The 1,925-nt window shown below is 33.2% G+C and overlaps 1 protein-coding gene across 1 annotated transcript; it reads right to left on the bottom strand.

Moving 5' to 3' along the window:
- On the bottom strand, nucleotides 1–1,286 carry LOC114651071 (olfactory receptor 6N1-like). The gene has a single exon (XM_028801029.2). The coding sequence runs from the start codon at nucleotides 1,240–1,242 to the stop codon at nucleotides 241–243; it is 1,002 nt and encodes a 333-aa protein (XP_028656862.2). The 5' UTR covers nucleotides 1,243–1,286; the 3' UTR covers nucleotides 1–240.
- Nucleotides 1,287–1,925: the final 639 nt, after the last annotated feature.

The raw sequence follows: 1,925 nt of genomic DNA, 5'->3' as shown, positions 1-1,925 counted from the left end.
AATTTCACTTAATGGATTTTAAATTACAAAAGAATGAATCCTACACATTTAGATTGGTTATTTAGATCAATACCATTACTTTAATACATATATTACATAAGTTAAACTGGCTTTATGTATTATGTATTTAATAAGACATTTTAATTATTGTAACAGTCATTTACCTAGTACTGTAATATATTTGAATGTTCATGTCACCTTACAATTGCAAGGTGTTAAAAATGAACAGCTAAACAGATATTATGCAGAAATATTGTCTAATTTCACTCGAGGAATGTTAATTCTTTTTGTCCTGAATGATTTCAATATAAAGGCTCGTATTTCTTTAGTTCGCAGACTATATATGACAGGATGTATAAATGGTGGGAAAACAGTGTAAAAAAACCCTAATGCTATTCTAAGATCAGATGGCATGTAAGAAAAATTAAGACTGATATACGCAAATATTCTTGGTATCATGAAAATGCAGATAACCACCAACTGTGTACTGCAAGTGTAAAATGCCTTTGATCTGCCTCCAGGTTGAGTAACTTTAAAGATTGTTATTATTATTTGTAAATATGACAGGCAAATAATTGAAAAACAGACAAGCAATACTACGCATCCCAGGGTTATTCCAACATTGACATTACTGGTAGTATCTGTGCAAGCAAGCCGTACGACTAAAGCATATTCACAATACAAATGTGGTATTTTGTTAGGTCCACAATATGGCAGCCCTACATAATAGGCAAACAGAACACCTGGAACAAATAAAGGACATACCCAACATACTAAGCACATTACATATGTCAAGTTATGTGTAATTAATGATGGATATCTTAAAGGATTACATATTGACACATAACGATCAAGAGCCATTGCTACAAGAAGAAAACTTTCTACAATAGCAAGGAAATGTAAAAAGCACATCTGAACCACACATGCATTGAATTGCATTGCATAATTATTGAACAGATACATCTCAATAATTTTAGGCATGACGATTGTAGTGTAAACAATATCTGATAAAGCAAGATTAGAAATGATAATGTACATTGGAGTGTGCAGTTGTTCTTCTTTTTTGATAACACAGAAAACAAAGATGTTTCCAAATATGCTTAATATATACACAATGAAGAATAGCACTCCAAGCATCTGTGGGTATTGTTTAATTCCAGCAAAGCCAAGAAGAAAAATTTCCGCAATAGGGTCCTGACTAGAGTTTCCTAACAGTCTCCGTTTAATCCATGGTGATTCCATACTAGACTGACCTAGAGAAGCAGGACCGAGATGAAGAGAGTAACGTTAGAGTATTGCTGTATGCAATGGTGAATCGTCCTTCTCTGATTTAATTAGCATATACAAAATAGTACACAGTCTAATTGATATTTGGTTTGATTCAGAAAATCATTGTAACAGAAAAGAGCAGCAACAGAATTCCCTGGTCCTAATTTAAGAACCATCAAGTAGACTTAATCTGTCTAGTTTAATATTTAAACAATCCTGATAGTCTATATTGAGCAAAATATTTTAATTATTTTATGGATTAAGTGGATTTACAATTGTCCCATAAGTTGAATTATTGTGGCTGTTGAAAAAAGGTTTTGAAAACACTTACAAAGCATCCGTAAGATTTTTATTCATCTGTGCAATGTGACCTGCTAACGAAACTTCACTTTGTATGGGAGATATTTTCTGCAAAAAATAAAATGAAAATACCGTTGAAATGGCTCTACAGCTACGAATAGGGTTACCACTTTTAATACAAAAATATAAGGGACGCATACTGCAGCGGGTGCCACATCCCAGTGCCAATACTTTGCAGACTCTACTTAAAAGACCTGCCCTCCTCACTGGACAGTTAAAAAGACCAATCAAACTAACCATGATATCAAGTATTACCCAATCAAAAGTAGGAAAGGAGGCATCTTCATAAAATGCGT

Source organism: Erpetoichthys calabaricus, chromosome 4 (assembly GCF_900747795.2).
Source record: "Erpetoichthys calabaricus chromosome 4, fErpCal1.3, whole genome shotgun sequence".
In the NCBI taxonomy this organism is placed as follows: domain Eukaryota; kingdom Metazoa; phylum Chordata; class Cladistia; order Polypteriformes; family Polypteridae; genus Erpetoichthys; species Erpetoichthys calabaricus.
The sequence above is the reverse complement of the archived record's forward strand: the minus strand, read 5'-3'. Positions and strand labels throughout refer to the sequence as shown.